Genomic DNA, 21,524 nt, shown 5'->3' with positions numbered 1-21,524 from the left:
ACCTTCCTTCCTCAGTGAGGACATCAGAGCAGAGGCAAGCATTCTGATAGATTTTCAACAAGGTCTTCCACACAGCAGGGCCTTAATTAAGGTTTATTGACTTTCATAATGTGGGGTCCTAGTGCTGGGAGGATATTCACTGGTTTCAATCTTAGGGTTAAAATAAGTTAAGACTTGAATTTACTATTAAGAACAGTGTGACAATCACCTATAACTTCACAGCTTTTTAGATTGTGTTTGTTTATAGGCCTAAAATAGTTTTGACCCTTTAAAATATTTAGATCCCAGCATGCCATGTTTTATGCAATCTGTCTCCTGTTTTCCTAGGAATTTTACTTATATATGTGAAAGATGGATACATGACGTTTGGCCTCGTGTGACCCTCAGAAACCTGCACCAATCTGATCTCTCCAGCCACTCAGCTGAAGAATGGTGACTTAAAAATATCCAACAATCAATGGCAAAGAAATTTGGACATACTAACACGTCTCCTTAACTTCTGCAACTTTTTGCACTTCTGAAAAAGTCATTCGGAAAAAATACATTAAGAAAAGAGTGGCATTATATTCTGAATGAAGAATGCAGTTTTTGTATGCCAATGTCATTAGGACAAAGAACGATGTAAGAGTCAGGGAAAGGCATAACATGACTGAAATCTTGGGTCCCAATGGCCTTTTTATTATAGGTTGCAGACTGGGCATTTAACTACGTTTGATCCAACAGAAGAAAGACCTAGAATCTTTTCCCACCCTTAGCCAATTTACTGTTCAGGTCCCTATGTACATGATTGGAAATATATTGGAACCCCAAAACAAATGCCCTGCAAAACCAGCACCGCTCACACAGAGGCAGGGACCACTTTAGTGCCGAGCCTAGTGATATAGAGAGAGGGGGTGGAAAATTTACAATAAGCATATATTAATCAAAATATTCTTGATTGGCTCCCATATGCTCAACCCTTGACCACCAACTACTCTGTCCCTCCTTTAAATCTAATCTTTGTCTCTCCCAATGGAAACAAAATACATTTTCTTAACTACAAAAACATTTCATCCTGATGGAAAGAAAATAGTTTGATACTTTCTATTTTTAGAACTGATATATCCAAGTCCCTCAGTGTTACTATAGGCAACTGGGTCTTCAATTTCAAACCACACACCCCATGTATGAATGTGCACACACAGGCAGAAATACTAGGAGAAAAAAATATAATTATGCAGATACATTTTTTAATTATTGCTTTTTTCTTAAAAGGTGAGAATGAAATAATGAAAGACAACAATTTAGGTAGAAATAGTACTTTGCACACTAGGAGCTAAATGTAATGGCACAGATATGGTACACAGAATGCATGAATCAGAAAAACAACACTGCTTCTTTTTTATTTCAGAATATTACGGGGGTACAAATGTTTTGGCTACATGGATTGCTTCTGTACTGCTTGAGACAAAGTTATAAGGGTACGCATCACCCAGATAGTGTACATGATACCTGTGAAATCACCGATCCCCACCTCCTCTCTCCCACTTGCTTGATTGCCATTGTTTTACTTCCATCAGTGTACATGAGCACTGTTCAGTTAGTGAGTACATGTGGTGTTTGTTTTTCCATTCTTGTGATACTTCACTTAGGAGAATGGTCTCCAGTTCCATCTAGATTGTTACAGGTATTAATTCATTTTATTAATGGCTGCGTATTACTTCATGATATGCATATCATTGTATTAATCCACTCATGAATTGATGGGCACTTGGGATATCTTTCCAAACTCACTAAACCACTCACTAAAATTAATTCAAGATGGATAACAGACTTAAACCTAAGACATGAAACCATAAGAATTCTAGAAGAAAATGTTTGGAAAAAACTCTTGTAGATACCAGCCTACGCGAAGAATTTATGAAGAAGATCCCAACAGCAATCACAGCAACAACACAAATAAATAAATGGGACTTGATTAAATTTAAAAAGCTTCTGCACAGCCAAGGAAACAATCAACAGAGTGAACAGACAACCTACAGAATGGGAGAAAATATTCACATGCTATACATCTGATAAAGAGCTAATAACCAAGTCTACAAAGAACTCAAGCAAATCAATAAGAAAAAAATCAAACAATTCCATTAAAAAGTGGTCAAATGACATGAATGTTGCTTCTTAATGCTCACCTGTACAAGAGAAGTCATCCACGCGAATGTATCCTGGGACACAGTCACAGCGATATAACCCAGGCAGGTTGACACACACAGTATTGGCATGACAGTAATGCATCTTAGCGGCACACTCATCAATATCTGAAGGAGGAAAAAAAAATGTCAAGGTTAGTCAAAAAATGGAACCAGAGTGTAATCATCTTTCAGTGAAACTACAAAAAGTGAATGCCCATCGAAGTCAAGAGGAAAAGCAAGATGCATTGAACACAAAAGCTTAAGTGCAAATTCAGCTGGTGCTTTATATCCCCCATCCTGAGCTGAAAACATTTCTAGAAACATGCATGGTGAGACACAACAGTTAAGAATCCAAGAAGTATGAAGACTGAATCTACTACTATTAATTTCTTACTGAGGTGGATACTCTATTTAAATGTCCAAAATCAAAGAGTTCTGTGTCCACTGAATTGATACCAATTAATATTTATTAGGTGTCCACTGTACATAGTACAGCTTTTATCACAGATATCAAGGGAATCAGCCCCTCTCTGCTTGTGTGTCTTACTAAGACATGCTTTAATCCATCTGTTACAAAATGATGGTATAACCAGTTTCTCCCATGCTGTACTGTGAATACAAACAGCAGCTGTCATCTGATGCAAATTAACGTTTTTCAACCCTTGACCTGGGGATTTATCCCATGTGATAGAATAATGAGCTAATTCAACAAGAGCTATTATTCTCTTTGGGATGGAGGTCAGAGTATCGCCTGCTTTCTCATAAAAGTTTGTGATAGGGATTAAAATAATCTATAACCATAAATACAGAGTTTGGTCTTTTCTGGAGATTATGTACAAAAATGGATTTGTAGGTCTTTTTACTCAGACTGCTTACATGTGATGGTTATGGAGAGAGAGACATGAGTACAGCATTGGAATCCTACATCCAAAATGTGAGCTCTAGTTCTGGTTCTGCTAGTTCATGGCCTCTGACTTGCTTTTAACGACTGTGGGTCCCAGTATCTGCATCAGTTTTTCCTAAGGGTCAGTTCTGAACGTAATGCTTTCTATCTTAAAGGCATTAACTATTTTAATCCACATGCAATTCCATGGGCAAAATACAAACACTACTCCCATTTTATAGTCTCGAAAATTGAGGCTTAGAGAAGTTAAATATCTGGCTCGAAGTCATGCCTGGGACTTGAACTCAGAAGTCCATCTCTTATTCACTATGAGTTACTTCATGAAAGCACCTTGAAAATGACAATTTGTCAAATACAGTATTTCTAGTAAGATAATCACTGAAGTCCTAATATTCATAATGTACAGAAACTATTTATTTTTAAAAGAAAAGCATATTGATTTAATTCCTAATAACATACCCTGAAATAACATCAGATTCTTTCCAGTGCCAAAGATCTAACAGCCTATAAATAAATGTTATTATGGGGTAATTGATGTCTTACGAGGAGATCTGCAGACAGTAAGACTTTTGTAACTACAAAACAGGAGCAAAACACCAAAGGTTAGCGAAATAACTCAGGCAATCAACAACTTTCTGCGTGCCAGTCTCCATCTCAGAGGTTGCCTCGTGGGGAACCCAATCCACAGCAAGAATCATGAAGGAGGCAAGAAAATATTACAATGAGGACACTAGAACACGTGAGCTGGAAAAGTCAGAGGAGGAATTAAAAAGTAGTGTGCTTGACAGTAAGATTGTGGAAGTAATTTAGTTATTATTGATTATGTGTACTCTTTGGCATGACTATGAGAAGGTAGAAAAATAGACCACTGCGAGTGAGAAGCTGGGAACACCAAAGGAAGCCAGGTATTAGAGGGGGTGGCTACCATTACTGTTGTTCATAAAATATTACCGGTTTTCCTCCTTTGGGGAACATGGCACAGTAGTATTTCCCTATCCTCTTTGAATTTAAGTATGGCTGAAGTTTAAAGCTGAGCATGAAATCTGAGTGGAAGCACATCACATCCAGGTGGAACGATTGAGAGCCCACATCTGGCTTACTGCATCTTCTTGTTCCTAACTTGGAGATCATGGAAGCATAGAGTTGGAGACTCTTTCAGCCTGGGTCCCTGAGTGACGAGCAAACCACCAGACAAGCACGATGAATGTGTTGCCTGAGTTAGAAATATGTCTTTGTTGATTTAAGCCATCGAGTCTCCCCTGACTGGTGCAGAGACAGCCTATGAAGGGCATCTCCAAGAAGGATGTTAGTAAGCTGCATCTTGAAAGATGAACAGCAATTCATCAGGTAGAGAAGGAAGGTGGGGAAACAGAAGGGAGACTAGACAGGCCAAAGTTTTTGTCTCTGTAGAGTTAGAAAGGAAGAGAATCATTTAGTCATGTACATTCTAAGACTGTCACTTAGCTCTCTACTAATCCCTGAGCTAGAGGGATGAGCAAAATGACACAGGGACCTCACAGACTGGTAAGACATTGGGCGAAATGTGTCATAAATTCTACCAAGGATGTGAGATCTTTTACCAAGGGGATTTGACCTACTCTGAGAGGCTCAGAGAAGGACTCTCTACATAAGTGATGTTTCACCGGAGACATGAAATAGAAGGGAAACAGGAAAAGGGAAGAGGAATGACCTGCCACACAGAAAAGAGTGTTTGAGAAGACCCAGTTAACAGGAAGGAGCTTTGCCTATTTGAAATGACACCAGGAAGATAAGTTCAGGCCAGAGCCTGCTGGGCCTTGTAGGCCACATGAGGGAGCTTGGACTTTAATCAGGGTAGTAGCACAATCCAATTTCTGTTTTTAAAATATCACTCTGGCTGTAGGGAAGAGAATGGATTGGAGCAGGGTACGCTGAAGGCTAAATCATGTCGGTATTTTACTCACAGAGATGCAGCCACACTGAACTCCATCTCACTCTGCTGGGATGCCCAGACATTCTTTAAGATGAGAAACTAGTCAGGACTTGCCTTAGAGGTAATTCAATCTCCAGTCCACAGGCCACAGCTGCCAACCAGGCTGCTGACTGCAATGAATGTTTTCCTGTCACGGGCCCTTGTCATCTCCTCCCAGAGAAAACTCCCGGCTCATTTCCCTTAGGCCATCGTATAACTGCTGAGAGGCCTATGCCTTATCTAGATTTGAAGGAGTTACTTGGCTATAACAAGCTTATTTGAATTCAAACCAGCCAAGCTAGCTCCTTGTTCCATAGGCTTCTAAGGCTCTGAATAAAAATACTTTCAAAAATCAGACAAGGGGATGGTTAGAAAACCCCGGTAATAATTTCTCACATAGATTTAACCCAACCCTTGCTTTCTACAAGTTGCTGGGACTCCATGGCCATATATTCCTGCTGCTCTGCTGACATGTTTTTGAGTAAGTGTTGTTTTCAGTTCATACCATTGGTAATTTCAGCTCTTGCACATCTAATAATTTCCTGGTATCAGTCCAGAAAAAGATAGCACCAAAATAAAGGTGAAAAGTTAACAAATGTACCAGAAAATTAAATTGTCACAATCTTATCTTTATTGCTTATCCTTCATCGTACAACCACCAGATATAAAAACTACCTTGTGGTATAAATGGTGGGGAGGGGAGAAAGAAAGCAAAATGGAATTACCCAGCTTGTCTTGAGACAAGATGATGGAAGAAAGTAAGGAATTGGCAACTTCCATGTTTCAGGAAGGGGATGGGGAAGGCCGATGGCAATGTATTTGCCAAAAGAAAGATTGCCTCTCAGTCGTCAAGGAAAGACACAACCCAGCAGTCAAGAGGACTTGAAAGTCTTTCAAAAGCAAATCTGATTATAAAGAGAATCAGAACACAATTAACATCTTCAGAGAGCTGGAGTATCCAAAGAAAACAATCTTGAGAAATAGCAAACAACTGAGATTTTTAAAATGAGCCTAGGACAAATGCTGCTTTTTGTTCACAAACAAAAGGCTCTGGAAGGTGATGAATAATTATGAAACACAAAACATAACTCCCTAATGAAAGAATGAACTGACATTCAAAGAGAGAAATTGAGTGGGCCCAAAGCAAGGAGGATTCTAACAACAGGCCTGAAATGTGTCTGACCTTTGCCCAGGTGGTGATGGTGCTCTGCCTGAGCAGTCTTGAGCAATAGTGGCATTCACAAAAGCCAGGCTCTTGAGCAATGGTGACATTCACAAATGCCAGGTGACTACAAGAGCTAAGCCTGAGGCTGAACCTCAAGGTGGAAGCTGAACACACACAAATCCAGGCTCCAGCTAAAAATCTGAACCACTCCAGAAAGCTTTTCTAGGAAGGATCACAGTTAGCTTGACATCTCCTGGAGGGATTAATGGATTTCTTAAAAGCACATCGTTAGGCCAGGCTGATACCAAGATGTGTAAGAGGCTTAATAGTACCTATCTCATAATGGAAAACGAGGAACAGCCCCTGGCACCTGATAAATCCCAATAAATGTCTTTTGTTTTTATATGGCAGACACTATGCTAGTACTCTACATGGAGCATCTCGTCATTCCACTTATTCTTCTTGACTACCCTAGGAAGTAGGTATCTCCATGTCATGGTGAGGAAACTGAGGCTCAGAGATTATTATGTAACTTGTCCAAGCACAAAATCAGCAAGCCTAAAAACCTGGGTTTGAATCCAAACAGTATGACTCAAGACAAAGTTGGCACTGTTTTCACTATGACAGTTCTAACACTCAATAATATTTTGATGCAATAATTATGTAGCTATATCTTATGTTTACGATTATGATCATGGTAGATATCTCACAATGTGTATTCAGTGTCCATGTGCAAAGCCACTCATGACATTTGTCCTGGCATTACACTCTCTGTTGAAATGGCAATGCTGCCCCATGCATCACTGCTTCCTTGGCACTGTTAAATCAAACCCTAACACTTTCACACCTTAGGCTCCAGTGACCCAAGGCCCCAAAACAGGCAGTTCCCAGCTGGAACCCACAGACTGATACAGCCACTACTCAGATTGCTTAAGACTATCGACTGCCTCCTGTAGAATTAAAAAGTAGTACCAAAAAGGCCTACAGTTTTTTTTTTTTGTTGTTGTTAAATATTGTTAGAAAAACATCTATAAACCTCATTGTATATATCAGCCCAAGTATAATGGGGCTTAAATTGCGATTCATTCATATAAATTGCTTGTCGCCTTTGAAATATTAGAGCTCATCTTCCTGTGGTCTTTCGAGGTAATAAAAACACATGATTTATATCCCTCCCCAGGATTGTGAAGTAGTTTGTTTTTGTTTTAAAAGGTATACTTATGGACTTTAAAATGAAACTTGATGTGGTGTAATGATTCTTCACATATCACCAGCCTCCATCTGCATAAGAGTTCACAACAAACACAGACCTGATTCGGGCATCACTGTCATTAAAGCATAGGGCAGGATCTGGGTAGCAGGCAGAAGCAGAGCCAAAGACGTCTCTTAATAAAATGATGTGATCTACTAATCCTTGTTAAATAAAAATTTCCTAGAAAAAGACAACTTGGGGAGTTTTAAATGTAGGTGGGAGACAAGAAAAATCATGTCCTACTCCCTGTGTAAATTTAAAAAAAAAAAAAAACAGAATGGGGGAAAAAACCTGGTATCTGTGGAGCTCATACTCTGTGCCAAGTACTTTGCACCTCTCATCTCATCACTCCTAACCATCCAAGGACAGCAGACACAGCAGGCAGAGTTTCAATCAAGGTTTGTGTGACTCTAAAGAGCATACCCGTTCCACTCTGACTGTTGGACCAAGAACATGGATTGACAGCTAAGATTCAAGGTCTATTCTAGCTTTTTCTATTAGCTAACTGTGGTACTGGAAAAGTCACTTTTTTTCTCTTGACCTTGGTTTTCCTCTTTATAAAATGAGGGAATTCAGAGAGGGGGCAGAGCAAGATGGCTGAATAGAAACCTCCAGCAATAGTCCTTCCACATGAACACCAAATGCAACAACTATCCACACAAGCAAGCACCTTCAGAAGAACCAAAAATCATGTGAGCAATGATACTACCTGGTTTTGACATCGTATCAAGGGAAGAGGCATCCAAGAGGGCAGAAAAGACAATCTTGCATTGCCTACACCACCTCTCCTTCATCCCCAGCAGCAACCCCCCAGCACACCACGTGGAGAGAATCTGTGTGCCCAGGGGAAGGAAAGTGAGGTGATTGTGGTGCTTTGCATTGGAACTCAGGGCCACCCTGGCACAGGGGAACACAACACAGTGTCAGTGCCCATAGAGGGAGCATTTAGAATAGCCTGGCCAGAGGGAAATCCTCTGCTCCGAAACCTGAGTTCCAGCTAGCCCCACCACCAGTGGACAAAAAGCAGCCTGGGGCCTTGACTAAATTCATGAGGCAGTCAGATCCTAAAGCTACAGTCCCTGGGAAATTTCTGTGGCTATGCTAGCTCAGGGACAGTGGACTTGGGGTGCACATGACCCAGCTGCCTTTCCCAAGACACAGGTTCTGGAAATTATTATTACGACGACCTGAGCCCTCACACTGTTCCTGGATACCTATGTCAACTGAGTTGGCATCTCCCCTGAAAACTAAGAGCAGCTAGGATGAGCAAACAGACACCCACACAAAAGCAATGCTCTGGGAAACTTCTCCATGGAATGGTGAGATAAGTGGCAGAGCATTTTTTCCAGACTTTAATCTACAGGGGAGATCATCAACTATAAAAGCAGAGCAGTGGTAGCCAGTTGTTTAGTATATTAGAACTATCAATACTTTTATCTGTGTCATACTGGATACTTTTTAAAGTTTGGGCCTATATGATCTTCGATTTGAACTTATAAAAAGTCAGTGGTGTTTTAGGGCAGTGAAAATACTCTGTGTGATGCTATAATGATGAATACATGTCATCATTCATTTGTTCAAACTCACAGAATGTACAACACCTAGAGTGATTCCCTACGGTAAACTATGGACTTTGGATGCCAATGATACAGCAATGTAGGTTCATCAATTGTAACAAATGTATCACCCTGATGAGGGATGTTTATAATGGCTAATGCATGTATAGGGGCAGGAGGTATATGGGCAATCTCTGTGCTTTAAATTTTGCTGTGAAACTAGAATTGCTCTGAGAAATAAAGGCTTTAAAAAATTTTAGGCCGGGCGCAGTGGCTCACGCCTGTAATCTTAGCACTCTGGGAGGCCGAAGTGGGCGGATCGTTTGAGCTCAGGAGTCCGAGACCAGCCTGAGCAAGAGCGAGACCCCGTCTCTACTAAAAATAGAAAGAAATTATATGGACAGCTAAAAATATAAAAATTAGCCGGGCATGGTGATAACATGCCTGTAGTCCCAGCTGCTTGGGAGGCTGAGGCAGAAGGATTGCTTGAGCCCAGGACTTTGAGGTTGCTGTGAGCTAGGCTGACGCCACAGCACTCACTCTAGCCCGGGCAGCAGAGCAAGACTCTGTCTCAAAAAAAAAAAAAAAAAAAAAAAATTTAAATAGTGCGGCAAACAAGATATGGATGATTATTTCCTTTTTTAGATGAGAAAATAAAGGCCCAAAGAAAAATTCTGACTTGCCCAAAAGTAAACAGCAAATCATCACACTGGGAACACAACCAAGGTCTTCTAATTCTGAAATTAGTGCTTTATCTAATGTTCTATGTGTTTCTACAATTACAGTTTTCTTCCTAAAGAAAGGGGAGAAAAATCAAATGCCTATAGAATCTAGGAATATAAACCAAATGCCTACAGAAGCCAGGAAAATATATATATGTATGCAAAATACATCCCTTCCACAAAAATAAGTTTTTTTTTTAATTTTTCTTAAAACATAAACCTAGTGCTCTCTTCATGCCCCAACCCCCTTCATCTATCTCATTTGCCTATTCCAAGAGCAAAGAAATGGCTTTCTCTTATAAGGAAAGAAGTAGAGCAAAGTGAAGAGATAATGATAAATAAAACAACCTAGGGAGATGCCTATATAACTACTATGGACTGAATTTTGTCCCACCAAAATTTATACATTGAAGCCCTACCCCCTAGTCAGCGAGGCAGCCTGAGCTGACTAATATGATGACACTGAATTTTCACATTATCTTCTAAAATATGTGTTAGGCAAATGTGTTGCCAACCAGATCAAATATTCTTAAACTAAAAATTCAAATGACCTTTTGGTGACCCTATGTATGGTAAAGAAGTCTTCTTACACAATGTTAAATAGACCATAGGGTACAAGTTAGATTGCTGGATTGCTGACATTTCTAAAGTATTTTCCATATACAGCTATGTCATATATTTGGAAATTCATGCTTAGATGATTTTTCCTTGCTGGGCTTAATTTCAGGATCAAACACTGTCACATAAAGTAACATATCTCGTTGTGCCACTTGGAATCACAGCATATCAATTTCTAGTTGATGCTAGAAAAGCATCATAAGACACCACTCCATAAACTTTCTTCCCAACCTGGTATTTCTGACTTTGGAGAGTGTCCATAAACGGATGCTAAGAGTCTGCAAGGAAAGCAACCACTGAATGAAGGGTTATTAATTCAGTCTTGACCTGAGGCTGTGCCCCAGCCTATCTGAATCCATCAGTATCAGAACTCTACTTCAGCTGTTGGTACCAACAAAACCAGCAAGTGCTTCCAAGGAGGTCCAAGGTTTCCTCACAACATGTGTGTCAGTTGTACTAATCAAAGAACACTCTGGAAATGTAAACGCTACAATGGTCTTTTGCCTTCCCCATATTTGGGAAAGGAAACCCATGAAATATTGAGAGACCATGAAATCCAGTAATGGTTACAAACGTCAATAGGATGTGGTCTCTGCTTTCACAAAACCCATACTAGTCCAGGAGAGAGTCACATAAACCCAGTAAGTACAATCCAAGTTCTACTAGAGAAAGAAGAGGCCAATTCCAATGAAGGGAATTGGGGAAGGAATCACTCAGAAAATGATCTTTGTTTTGAGTATTGAGCAGGCAAGAAAGACGTCTTCGTAAAATGTGATGGCCTTTTTTAAAAAAAAATTTCAGAATATTACAGGGGTAAAAACAATTTGGTTACATAAATTGCTTTTGTACCATGCTCATCACCTGGATAGTGTGTGTTGTACCCAGTAGGTGTGATTTTACCCATCTACTCCTCTCCCCTCCCATCTGCTTGATTTCCAATGAATGTTATTTCCATACATGCACATAGGTGTTGATTGATTAGTTCCAATTTAATGGTGAGTACATGTGGTGTTTGTTTTTCCATTCTTCAGATACTTCACTTAGGAGAATGGTCTCCAGCTCCATTCAGGATAATAAAAGAGGTATTAGTTTACCCTTTTTTAAGGCTGAGTAGTACTCCATGGTATACATATACCACATTTTATTAATCTACTTATGTATTGATGGGCACTTGGGTTGTTTCCACATCTTTGCAATTGTGAATTTGTGCTGCTATGAATGTCTGAGTGCAGATGTCTTTTTTATAAAATGTCTTTTTTTCCTTTGGGTAAATACCCAGTAGTGGGATTGCCAGATCAAATGGTAGTTCTACTTTTAGTTCTTTGAGGTATCTCAATATTATTTTCCATAGAGTTTATGCTAGTTTGCAGTCCCACCAGCAGTGTAAGAGTGTTCCTATCTCTCGGCATCCACACCAACATTTGTTGTTTTGGGACTTTTTGATAAAAGCCATTCTCACTGGAGTTAAGTAATATCTCATTGTGGTTTTGATTTGCATTTCCCTGATGATTAGAGATGCTGAGCATTTTTTCACATTTGTTGGCATTAGTCTGTCTTCTTTTGAAAAGTTTCTGTTCATGTCCTTTGCTCACTTTTTAATGGGGTTGTTTGACGTTTTTTTTGCTGATTTGCTTGAGTTCTTTATAGATTCTAGTTATCAGTCCTTTATTAGATGTACAGCATGCAAATATTTTCTCCCATTCTATAGGTTTTCTATTCACTCTAATGATTGTTTTCTTGACTATGCAGAAGCTTTTTAATTTGATTAGGTCCCATTTATTTATTTTTATTGTTGCCATGATTGTTTTTGGGGTCTTCTTCGTAAATTCTTTGCCTAGGCCGATGTTTGTAAGAGTTTTTCCAACATTTTATTCTAGAATTCTTATGGTTTCATGCCTTAGGTTTAAGTCTGTTATCCACCGTGAGTTGATTTTTCTGAGTGGTAAGAGGTGCAGATCCTATTTCAGTCTTCTATGTGTGCCTATCCAATTTTCCCAGCACCATTTATTCATGGCCCTTCTTAATCACTCTGATTCCGTTATGAAGCTACTCTTTTGCTTTACAATGAAAATTCAGTCAACAGTGAATGACATGGTGAGTATATTTGGTGTTTGTTTTTCATTCTTTGGATATTTCACTTAGGATAATGGTTTCCAGTTCCATTCAAACTGTTGCAACAGGCATTAATTCATCCTTATTCATGGCTGAGTAGTATTCTATGGTATACACGTACCATGTTTTGTTAATCCACTCATGAATTGATGGGCACTTTGGTTGATTCCACAGCTTTGCAATTGTGATTTTTGCTGTAATAAACACTCGGGTACAGGTATCTTTTTGATAAAATGACTTATTTTTCTTTGGGTAAATACCCAGTAGTGGGATTGCTGGATCAAATGATAGGTCTACTTTTAGTTCTTTGTGGAATCTCCATACTGTTTTCCATAGAGGTTGTACTAATCTGCAGTCCTACCAACAGTATATAAGTGTTCCTCCTCTCTGTATCCACACCAGCATCTATTGTTTTTGGACTTCTTAATAAAAGCCATTCTAACTGGAGTAAGGTGATATCTCATTGTGGTTTTCATTTGCATCTCACTGATGATCAGTGACATTGAGCATTTTTTCACTGATGAACACATGTACACAGAGGGAAGTAAAACTCAATGGAAATCAAGCAAGTAGGAAGGACAAGGAGAGGATGAGTGAAAAGCTACATGGTGGGTACAGTGAACACTACCTTGAGTGATGGGCACACTTACAGCCCTGACTCAAGCATTACAAAAGCAATCCATATAACCAAAAACATTTATACCCCTATAATATTTTTAAATTAAAAATAATAAAAATAAATGCTGAAATAAGTTACTATATAGGAATTAATTCTCTAGCAAACACTTGACTATATTTAAAATATAAAAATACAAAGTAGCAACTTTGCTTTACCTAATTTACCTTGTCATTTATCAGATTAATGTTTTCAATAGGCTGCCTATTGCTAAAGAGAAAAACCAAGTAATTTGTGTAATTTTCATCTTAGGGTTGGATTGACAAATTTAAGTTTCCAATTAGTTATCTAGGAACATGTTTTTCATACTATGCAATTACATTGATAACACTGTGCTTAGCATTAAAAATTGATATAGCATAAGAAATACTTCATAGACTTCTCAAAACATGCATCATTTGGGGAGTAACAATTATTAATATAATGGCAGTGCTATTATCTGTATAAATGCCATCATATTATTCTAAACTTGAGTTGAAAATTCATAGTATGAATGTTTTATTTACCCATCCAGTGGTCCTGAGAGGCACTACCAAACTCTCCTAGCACTGTTTGAGATCAAATCCTGCTCTCATCCCTTGGCCCCAGCATGCCACACCTCACAAATAAGACTATACACAAGAGCTTACCCTGAAATGTGTTCCTGGTCCTAGACAATTCTGCACAGATTATCTGCTCTGTTCCTGTACTCACTGGTATGAAAAACATAAAATCTATAAAATAGTTAGGAGACTGAAGACAAGCAACAATAAAACAGTTCCTTTAATATAACTTCAAAAAAAGAAAAGAGCGAATGAGATAGAAGAGTGCAACACCACCAGTGGAACTATCTACTAATAATATTCTGTTTATCTATGATTGCAATTATTCTTTATAATAATAGGTACTACTTGTTGATCGCTACTCTGTGCCAAGCATAGTTTTAAGCATTTTTCATGTAATAATTCATTTCATACTTACAACTACCATATAGGTAGGTATTATTAAAATTTTTATTTTATGGAGGCATAAGAGATTAATCAGGTGGAAGGGGACCTCAATAAATTTCAACCCCCGGCATCCACTCTATTCTGCCTGTCTACAAGGCAGCTTAGCTTTCCGCTTTCTGAATATGAATATCCACCTTTCTCAGTTAATTAGATAGCAATTTCCTATATTAATAGTAACTTAGTCAAATTATTCATTCACTATTTTCCTCAAGCAGTTAAAATAAGTGGACAGGCTTTAGTCTTTTAAAAATAAATGATTTGGTGCCAGAGGTTTAGATCTTATTCACCACAGCATCAAATTAACCAGTGATTAAATGCCAGATTCTGAATTATACAAACAAACAGGGGCCTGTGGACCTATGAGCAGGTAGTTAATGAACACAACCTAGGTTCGATAAAACCATTCCATCTTCTACCACCTGTATGATGAATGATGATCAGCTGAATGTACTCAGGAAGGCAAGCTACTTCACGTATTTCCCCATGTGGAGAGATTCCGTAGATGAAATAAACTTCTTGAACTGAAATCAACATTATTCCCAATTCCAAATCCTTATACATCTCACTGAATCCATGAACCCTATTATGAAAACCATAAAGTGTTCAAGCTGGTCCTTAAAAAATTATTAAGTCCAGACTCCTATGCAATGTGATTGTTGAGAAAATTCAAAAATGAATGGAGAGAAAAGATAAAGTATAACATAGAATAATGATTCATAGCTCACTTTCCTCTGAAAACATAATCCAAAGATGGAATGGAAAACATCATCCAAAAAGTAGGAAATCGAAGAGAATTTGGTGGTTGTACTGTCCAGTGGATTTTTAACTATTTTTTAAATATAAAATCCTTTTAAATATAATAATAGCTAACATTTGTATAGTACTTTGTAAGTGCCAGTTACTATCTTATGTTATTTACTCATTGAATCCTCGTAATAACCTTTTGAAGTAGGTACTGTTTTTTTAGCCTCCCAAGTCTACAGATAAGGAAACTGAGACACGGACAGTCTAAGCAACTTGTCCAAGATCACACAGCAGGTAAGGGGCAGAGCTGAACAAAAATCCAGGTAGACCTGCCCCCTAAAGTGGTGCTTTTAACCTTTACACCAGGCACTCTCAACTAGAGTGGTATCACCTGCAAGGGGGTGAAAAATTGGGTCTGGAGGAGGTAGTGATGGAGGAGGTGTTGGTGGTGGTGAAGATTTTATATATTATAAAGGTCTGTGGTTCTCCAAATGGCCGCAGAGTGTGGACAGATAGTGTATCTGCAGCATTAAAATTTCGTGGGAGAGGGCTAAGGGAAAAAATGTTTAAGAGACTCCTCAGGGCAGTAATAATGAAAAAAAAATTAAGAAACATAGCACTATACTGAACTGTTTCCATTTGACATAACATTTAACTTGGAAGAACAATACATAAGACAGAATTAAGCAGAGTGCTATGGCAGGGCCCTCCAGGTGTGGTTAGGATGAAGAGGAACAAGAATAATCCACACTGTGGTTATCGGGAATGCTGCTGCAATGATTGCTGGTATGTAAGTATCTGTTCAAGTCTCTGCTTTAGATCTCTTTGCATATATGTTTGCAAATGGAATTGTTGGATAATATGGTCATTCTATGTTTTGGTTTTTGAGAAACCACCAAACTGTTTTCCACGGTGGTTCCACTGTAGATTAGAGGTTTCCAGGGGCTGGAGGGAGGAAGGAATGAGTTGTTGCTCAATGGGCATAGTGTTTCTGTTTGAGGTGATGAAAAAATTTAGAAATAGTGGTGGTTACACAACATTGTGAATGTAATTAGTGCCACTGAATTGTACACTTAAAAATGGCTAAAACAGCAAATTTTATGTTGTATACATTTTACAATTTGTAAAATAATGTAACATACTAAAAACCATTGATTTGTACTCCTTAAACGGATGCATTGTATAGTATATGAATTGTATCTCAGTAAAGCTGTTTGAAAATAGAAAGGGGACCAATCCCAGGCCTGCATTTTTTCTTTCTCAGGAAAGAAGAAAACAAGTATGCCCCTAAGTAACCAAATGTCATATACATACAAAAAATAAAAAAATAAAAATGACAGATTTCAGTTCAGATCCCAGCTTTGCTACCTATTAGTGTTATTCTGGGAAAGTTAACTAATATTTCTGAACTTAGGTATCTAGATCTGAGGAATACAGGGTTGTCATGAAGATTTGGAGCTGACACACAGTGTCTTAGGCCTCAATAAAAGTCTTGAGCTGCTGCTTCTCATGATTTTTAGTTCAAAGGCAACCATTCTTGACAGGTTTCCAGGACTGCTAGCCAGTCTTGGGGACCTAAGCAAAAGCCAGTTTCCTAAAGTGAATATCCCAACTCAACCAACTAAGCCAGTCGATGCCCCTGGGCTTGTCCTTTCACAAGAAGAGACTGGAAAGTCATTCTCTCCCTCCCCACCCTGCAGCTTCTCCCTGCCACAGATACACCCCCTGACAGCAGGGCTGCCACCTCCTGCTCAGGGAAACTGGTTTTTCTTTTCCCCTGCCTGAGACCAGCTGCTTGGACTATACGATGGTATGGCAGTCTATTTGGTGCATGTATGTTGTGTGATGTTTTTGCCTGATAAATTGTAAAAGAAATCCAAAGTCCTAAGTTAAAAAGTACTCAGAATTTATGCCTTTTGAGTGGAAACCTTCTTTAGGAGTGGCAAAATAAAAGAGTCTTGAATAAATAAAAGTCTGATAACAAAAGATGAATTGATCTTCCTACCTTAGGTAAATGAACCAAATTTGGGGAAAAATAAATGTATAATATTCATGATATAACAATAAGTAATATTATGCTAACATTTCTTGAAGTTTTAAAAAATGCTGAGATTCCTTTTTTTTAGGTATTTGTTGAGGTCTAATTCAGAGACATACTTGATAGTTGCAAACACATTTTAGAATTTTAGAATACATCCCCTCCTATACACACACACACAGAAAAGAAAGAAAGAAGAGGAGGAGTGGAGATCAAACTTGGAGATATTTATCATTAAATGCTGATCTAAAAAATTTTACTGGGGGGAAAAATATGGAGGAAGAAAATAGACCCAGAGTTCAATCAATGACAGCCTCCTCCTACTCACACATCTATGCCCAGGTAGCACCTGCTTCAAAGTGAACAACCTTTAACCAAGTGGTACCATCATGGCCTCTCTAAAAAGGCCTACATGAAGTTCCCATTGGTCTTTCCAAGTGTTGCTCTACTATTTCGGGTTAGGTGGGGCAGGGCTAGGTAGATGCTTCCACTATGAGCTTCTGAGGTTGAGAGTGCTTACCTGGGCCCCAGCCAGGCCCTTGGGTGCTCACTCTGCTCTCAGGAACTCAGCTGGGTGATGAGGTCACAGAGATGAGGCAGGCTTGGCCATGCCTTTCATAGTTAAAAAGGGGAGACAGAGGTATTAATATAAATAAAGCAGGACACTGACACGTTGGAGACACTTTGGAGGAAATATGCTTGGAACTGTACAAGGAGGTAATGAGCAATTCTATCTAGGAAAGGGCAGGACATGAGCTGTCATACGGGATGGATAAGAGAGAAGGTAAGGAATGGGAAAGCAAGGAATCCCTGGAAGAAAGATTGACACAGAGCATGAGGGAGTCCCATCTGCGAATGTGATTTCACAGAACTGAAAAAAGGTGTTAGGAACCAGAGGGTTGGGGAGCACGAGGAAGGTGAACACAGGCCAGGGCAGGGCAGGCCTTGCACGTCATGCTAAGGAGTGTCGACTTCATCCTGAGGACAATGGGGATCTATGCTCTACGTGAAAATATGAGCTGCTTGAGGGTAGTGTTAACTAAAAAAAAATTAACAGGGTTTCTACTTTGGAAAAAGGAGAGCTTTGTTTCTCCTAAAAGGTAGCAACTTATTGGGCAGCCATTCTAATAGGTTGGGAAGCAGAGCCCCAGCCAGAAGCCAGGCACACTTGCTTCAAAGAAGAGACAACAAGGAACAGAATTTTACACTTACTGAGTGGGCTGGTCAAATATACATATTCAACAAGCTATAGGAAGAGTCATGAATATTTATGAAGAGAAATTATACAGATGTAATTGTGCTTTATCTCTCCCATCCTGCCATGGTGGGGAACTCAGTTTTAAGGTGTTTCTGGGTTCCCCTTGGCTGAAAGGGGTCATTCAGCTAGCAGAGGATTTAGGATTTTATTTTTAGTTCACAGTAGCACGTTGGAGGGGGATTTAAAAATATTTTTATTTCATTCTTAAACACAAAGGAAATGTGTACATCTGTTGAGAGCAGGGATCTTGACTGCTCAGTACATTGTTGTATATTTGTAAAGGAATACATGAACTAATATAGAATTATTAAAGTGTGTTAAGCTAGAGAATGACACAATCACAGACACATGTTTAAAACATCATTCTGAAAGCAGTACGAGGGTGGATCTGACAGTCAGGAGAGTGTTGGGGACTATGTTAAGAACCGCTCCAGCAGAATGAGGATCAAAGTCCGGCTGCGGTGAGTCAGTGAGTGGAGTAAGAGTGTGCGAGAGTGTGGGGCTGGAAGATTCCACCGAGAGAGAGATGAGTCTGTCTGAGTTTGTGATTTTAGGAGTAGAGCAGTTAAGCGATGGCAAGGTCAAGAGCATAAGGAAATAGTATGAGAGTGAAGATGATTATAGGCCTAAAGGTAAAAATCTCCAAGGCTGGTCTCTTGCCCAGAATGATGGTACAGTGTATCATCAGAGGAAGCCTGAGCAGCGAGGTGCCAAAGACCTTAACGAACGAGGGGGAGTGGCCACGAGATTTGTCACTGGCAGCAACTAGAAGTGATAACAGGTGTTATGAGCAGATGGCTAGGACTTCAAAAAAGAAAAGGTTTTGTATGAAGAAGGAAGAAATTACTCTGCAGCAAAATTGTCTTTGGAGAACCTGATGCTGCCTCCAGGCTCCATTAGGTGTTGAAGAAAATACGGCCTCCACTCAGAGAGCTGCAGGAGAGCTCTGTCCCCAGGGGCATTCAAAAAGGCTGAAGAGAGTCTGAGGATGTAGGGGACTTTGGCTTACAGTGCCTTAAGGGTTCCAGAGAACACTGCAGTGGGAGGGAAAAGAACAGGCCAAAAGAAGAATCAGCTTGTACAATATTGTAGAAATACCCTCAATGGATATTTCTGAGAATTAATTGATTAAGTGTGGAAAGTTTCTAGAGTTGTGCCTGAAATGCAAAGGGGCCTCAATTTTTCACTAGGAGGCAGATATTACCATTATTTTATCATTATCATTATCTTATAATTATTATTATTGTTATGATTATTTTAGGAAATGTACCCCCTTCCCATGTGCCAGATACTCTTCTAAGCTCTTTACATATATTGGCTCATGTAATTCTCACTAGAACCTTATATGGTGGTACCTTTATTTATCCCATTTCACAGATGGGGAAAACAAAGGCACAGAATAGTAAAGTAACTTGCCTAAGATTGTACAGCTAATATCTATTAGAGCCAGGCCTAATGCTGGTCAGATAGCTCAGAGCTCTCCCTCTTCACCATGGAGCTTTCTTCCCAGGAGTCCCTGTTCCCCACTCTCTTTCCTTCTATTCCCTGTGGATATTTCTAGTCTGCTTAACTTCCCAAACTAATCCAAGTCATTATTGACCCAAATCCTAAACTTCTTACTGATTCCTAGTAACAACCTTGAACCAAGAGAATGAGAAAGCTACTCAATAAATATTATACTTAGGGGAAAAAATTACATCATCTTAGAATACTCAGTGCCGTTACGCATGCTTTTCCTTCGACCTGGGGTGTTCTGCTCACCTGTCCTTTTAGGACATGTATTCTCTCCTTCTGAGCACATTGTGAGCTTCACTCCAGAAAAAAAGTCCTGCCTTCCCATCCTCCACCCTTCCACTGGGTTCCCCATGGCACCCTGTACGCTCCCTTGACTTAGGACCTACTCTAATAAAAGAACTGCCATCTCTTCTTCTCAGTTTCTATTAATAGTTAAATTCTGGTCTCAAACTCCTGGCCTCAAGTGATCCTCTCATCTGAGACTTCCAAAGTACTGGGATTATAGACATGAGCTGCTGTGCCCAGCTAATTAATTCTGTAAAGTTAAATTATACTGTCACTGCTTGTTCATGTATCTACTCCCCCACTAGCCTGATTTTTTCAAACCCAGGGGCCGTCTTACATTTCTGTGTCTTTAACCTCCAGCACACACAGAATCTAGTATCAAATATAAGCTGAATAACATTTCAAAACAAGTGACTGCGGATGAATAATTGGATGCATGGATAACCGGATGGATAGCTGATAAACATAGCAATGAATCAGACTTATGATGAATATCTTATATGTTAAAATCAAAATCAGAAGCATGATCACATAAGAGTTGTCCCTATAATGAGCATTTTCTCTACCACCTAGTCCCTTAGTAGGAAACTCATTAAAAAATTAAGAAAACATTTGCCCTCGAAATTGAAAACGCACTTGCATGGATTATCACCCTCTTCTATCCACGCTTCTGTGCATTTGCTCTCAGCTTTAGAAATAACCTCATTTATTCACTAAGTCCCTTTTCTCACATAACCAAGTTATTTAAACCAGAGTTACATAAAGGTCAGTTTTCAACTAGCTGCAAATTCCTCTAGGTATACTTTATAACGCTAAGAAAGTTTTTCAGGGCTTTATCTAAGCTGTTTAAATAGTGTGGTAAAAACTATTGAGTAATGGGAGGTATTTTCCAGCTCCAGAAGAGGTCTTCAGGGAAAGGGGTATTTATCCACAAATGGACCTCCTGACGTTGCCTGGAGGTCATATAAAAATAGCTACCATTTACTGAACACCTATTATGTGCCAGGAAATGTGCATTGATTGTCTTTGATCTACATAATTCTGTAAGGCATTTTTCATTTCACAGAAGAGGAAACCAAGGTCTGAAAAGTTAGTGAATGATATGATCTTTAGCAAGTGGCAGAGCCAGGGTTAACATGCAAACCTATTTTCTTTTGAAGCTCCAGGCTCTTTCAATTATATGATACTCATAAAGAGATGGTACCTAATAATAGGACAGTTGGTTAGGAGAAAACATGCATCCTATATCTGGGTGGAACTCTGTCCTTTGTCTCCCAAGGAGCTAGAGGTTTTGCCTCACACTCAGATCCCATCTAAGAGAAAAGATCCCCCATCAGACACACTCATAAAGATATTTATTAAGATCCACATGAAAATAAATATATTTCTGTTGAAAGTAAGCAGGTCAAGAAAGCCAAAGTTTGAGCATACCTCTCTGCACTTAGGGGATTGTTCTCATCCCTCCTAATTTGTACTACTCAAGATGCCAGGTCTCTCCATGAGCTCAAGGTCACACAGCTGAAAAGCAACAGAGCTGAGCCCCAAATCTCAGATTACCTGACCCCAAGTCC

At 39.2% G+C, this 21,524-nt stretch overlaps 1 protein-coding gene across 3 annotated transcripts in view; it reads right to left on the bottom strand.

Annotated features, from left to right (window-relative positions):
* NELL1 (neural EGFL like 1) overlaps positions 1–21,524 on the bottom strand; it is a 714,969-nt gene that overhangs the window by 362,876 nt on the left and 330,569 nt on the right. For all 3 annotated transcript variants that reach the window (XM_045557684.1, XM_045557686.1, XM_045557685.1), the window contains one exon: positions 2,169–2,294. In XM_045557684.1, the coding sequence (XP_045413640.1) occupies positions 2,169–2,294 (126 nt within the window). The remainder of the gene's footprint in view (positions 1–2,168; positions 2,295–21,524) is intronic.

Source organism: Lemur catta, chromosome 7 (assembly GCF_020740605.2).
Source record: "Lemur catta isolate mLemCat1 chromosome 7, mLemCat1.pri, whole genome shotgun sequence".
Classification (NCBI taxonomy): domain Eukaryota; kingdom Metazoa; phylum Chordata; class Mammalia; order Primates; family Lemuridae; genus Lemur; species Lemur catta.
This window is presented reverse-complemented; position numbering and strand designations above follow the sequence as displayed.